Source organism: Condylura cristata, unplaced genomic scaffold (genome assembly GCF_000260355.1).
Source record: "Condylura cristata isolate star-nosed mole 26May11 unplaced genomic scaffold, ConCri1.0 scaffold00017, whole genome shotgun sequence".
In the NCBI taxonomy this organism is placed as follows: Eukaryota; Metazoa; Chordata; class Mammalia; order Eulipotyphla; family Talpidae; genus Condylura; species Condylura cristata.
In genome coordinates this window covers 34,849,606-34,852,520 of record NW_004567118.1, presented here as the reverse complement: position 1 = coordinate 34,852,520, position 2,915 = coordinate 34,849,606, and the positions used below count along the sequence as shown (strand labels likewise).

The 2,915-nt window shown below is 38.0% G+C and overlaps 1 protein-coding gene across 1 annotated transcript in view; it reads right to left on the bottom strand.

Annotated features, from left to right (window-relative positions):
- Nucleotides 1–2,915, bottom strand: part of TMIGD1 (transmembrane and immunoglobulin domain containing 1) — an 18,523-nt gene that overhangs the window by 7,296 nt on the left and 8,312 nt on the right. Inside the window, exons 4-5 of the mRNA XM_004685145.1 lie at nt 2,279–2,382; nt 1,366–1,406 (exon numbers count right to left, since the gene is read on the bottom strand). Coding sequence (XP_004685202.1) covers nt 1,366–1,406; nt 2,279–2,382 — 145 coding nt within the window. The remainder of the gene's footprint in view (nt 1–1,365; nt 1,407–2,278; nt 2,383–2,915) is intronic.

Below are 2,915 nucleotides of genomic sequence, written 5' to 3'. Positions count from 1 at the left end.
TGCACCACCAGGGAGGGCCGAAGTAGATAGTCTTAAAGGAGAAAGATGAAGGAAGAATGGGTATGTGAAAGGTCAATGATACATTATTAGAGCTGCAATTTAATATCAATTTATATGAGAAGAATACAAGCCAACTCATAATTAACATAGATACTTGCATGCAAATAACTATGCAAAAAGAGGCCATGGATACTTGTAAGCAAGCATGCTGGCCAGCCCCTGTCCTTTGCTCTTCTCTAACACCTACAAATGTTGTACCTGTGTCAACTCTGATGAGATGAGAAAAATAAGGACATACGCTGAGTTTTAAATAAAACTACATTTATTCCATTTAACACTACTTTTATTCCATTTCATTTTCATGGTCTTTTCTTCTTTTTTAGTCCTAAAATATTTCTTATATGAAACAGCAGTGTAGGTGCTTCCTTAGCAACTTAAAAAATTCATCACTCTATGTTGCACCCCTCCCCCTCTTTGGGGGCGAGGGAGTTATAGCACTGATTTGTGAAACTGAAAGGTCTGTTAATCTCCTACCTAGAAAAATTTACACTACATGGTAAAGATTGGGATTACCAATCTTTTCACAATAAATCTCAATCAATTAACATACCTTTGAAAGACTTAATAAAATCTTATTTTCATTCTTAATTTCCTCCACAAAAATTTCTCAGTATATTAAATTGGTCATAACAACTACTGTTAAGTGCTTAGTGAAATACTTCTTTATAGACTTTGGTATTTGACAGGAGAGAATTTTATAGTAGCAATAAATACAGATGGGACTACATAAATCAAGAAGGTCCTGATGCAAAACTCTTGTATTAGATGGCATCTCAGCTTTCTCATCTGAAATGGACCAAGAAATTAATTACAATGTTGATCATAGCAATAAGAAAATGAATTCAAAACACAATTCATGTTTTTTGGAAAGAATCCCTTTGTTCTTTTCACTCACTGTTCACGTCATGTATGCCAGAGTCAACAGACCAAAAGAAGCTCCAAAGAGAAGGCAGTCTTTAGAATGAGAAATATGACTTCTAAACTTGTGAAAGAGCATACAGAAGTGGCTTCCCCCAGGGCAGGCCCTCTCATTCATTTAAACTGTGTGGCAATAAAATGCAGTTGCACATAATTGCTTAAAGAGAGTAGGCATAAGACCAAAGGTATTCTCAGTTCTGAGCAACTTCCAATCTAGCCTCACCTGTTTGAACAAGTTCTTCTCCACCCTCCATTTTTCTCTGAACCCTTTCACCTTCTGGAACCTCTGGTCTCTGGAGGAGTTTGCCCTGATGGGCTTTATGATGTATATACTACTAACACTCCTCTCCTTATGGAAAATTGTTGGTCTCAGTCCAGAATACTTACAGAGCTGTGTTTGTCTGACGATCTTCACCCCTTCTGCAGAGCTAAAAGCAAACACAGGACAGTGAGTTTGCCTGCTTCTCTAAGGCCCTTGGGTAAACATTTTTGACTTTATCAAGGTGGCTCAACACAGGGGTTGTATATATTCACCTCTCTAGTGGCCAAGGTCTTATTTCTCTGGCCACATTAATCATGTTTATTGAACTTAGAGAGGATAGATTTCATAAATCAAAATGCTTCCAGGATTCTTAGGTAGGTGTGTATTTTGGGTTTTTTGGTTTGGATTGGCTTTTTTGTTTTTTGAAAAATTTGCTTTGATTGGAAAGAGAGAGCATAGGGGGGTGAGTTTCTTCTTGGTAGATGTCATTGCCCTGAATAATATCCTGTTATATATTTCAAGGATAATGCCTCTTGCTGGATAATGAACTCAGCTTAGGCCATACTGAGTGTCTGCCATATTTCCCTCCCTTTGGCAGTGGATTGACAAATAGATTGGTATTAACCTATGCCTGCACATACACTCTGCATGCTAACCAACAAGGTTAACCACTCAACAATTCAAACCCTAGCCTGTTGCAGCTGGGGCCTGTGACTATGCTCATGAGGTGAGCAGCAAGTGCCATCTTTTTCATGCTGAACTCTGACTCCAGAGAAGATGATCTTCCTTGTATTGATGTATTGCACCAAGGACACTATAGCAACAATAAAGAAATCTAAAAGGAAGAAAAATCAGTCCCCAAACCTCTAACACTACAGATGTTTTTATTCCCTAGGGTAACTTCTACTTTAGATCTCAGGTAAAGAGGCCAGATTTAGCTTTGTCCAAGAATGGTTCCTAACTGTAGTGATTTATATAGCCAATGCTCTGCCTTTATTTGAACATTTTTAACCTAAATATCTTAGAATTCTTAGGTACCTTCATTATCTTGTTTCTTCTAGCAATGACTCCAAAGCACAGTGTCAGAAAGACCACAACACATGCAGCAATAATAGGTTCTATCGGTACAGTCAGAACTCTATCTGTTGGAAATACAAACACAGGGAATGAGAACATATACTTATATGCACCAGTCATGGTGCCTTGCAATTTACATATATTATCTTTATAATTATATCCTCTCAACAATCTCCACAGGGAAGTATTATTATACCCACCTTACAGGCAGGGAATCAAGGGTTTTGAGGCTAGCTGACTAATCCAAAGTCACAGAACTAGTAAATAGAGACAGGTATGAAGGTTTGAAACTATTCTTTTGTGGAAGGAAATTGATTGTAATATGAATAGCTCCCCCCCAAAAAGTAATAAGATCCTTCCTTAACTCATAATTTTAGACCTGAAGGAAGCAGAAATAGGCTACAATGAATAGTTTTTCCTACCTTTTGAAAAGTCCAAATGAAACTAGGAGGTCTTCCAGAGCAGGGGAACAAAGGGGGGTGGTTTTGTTTTTTTTTTTAAAGATTTATTTATTTGTGCATACAGAACTGGGGTACAGGCCAGAGGCTCAGGAGTGGTGAGAGGCTTCACCAGAAACAGAGTGGGGAACAGAACAGGC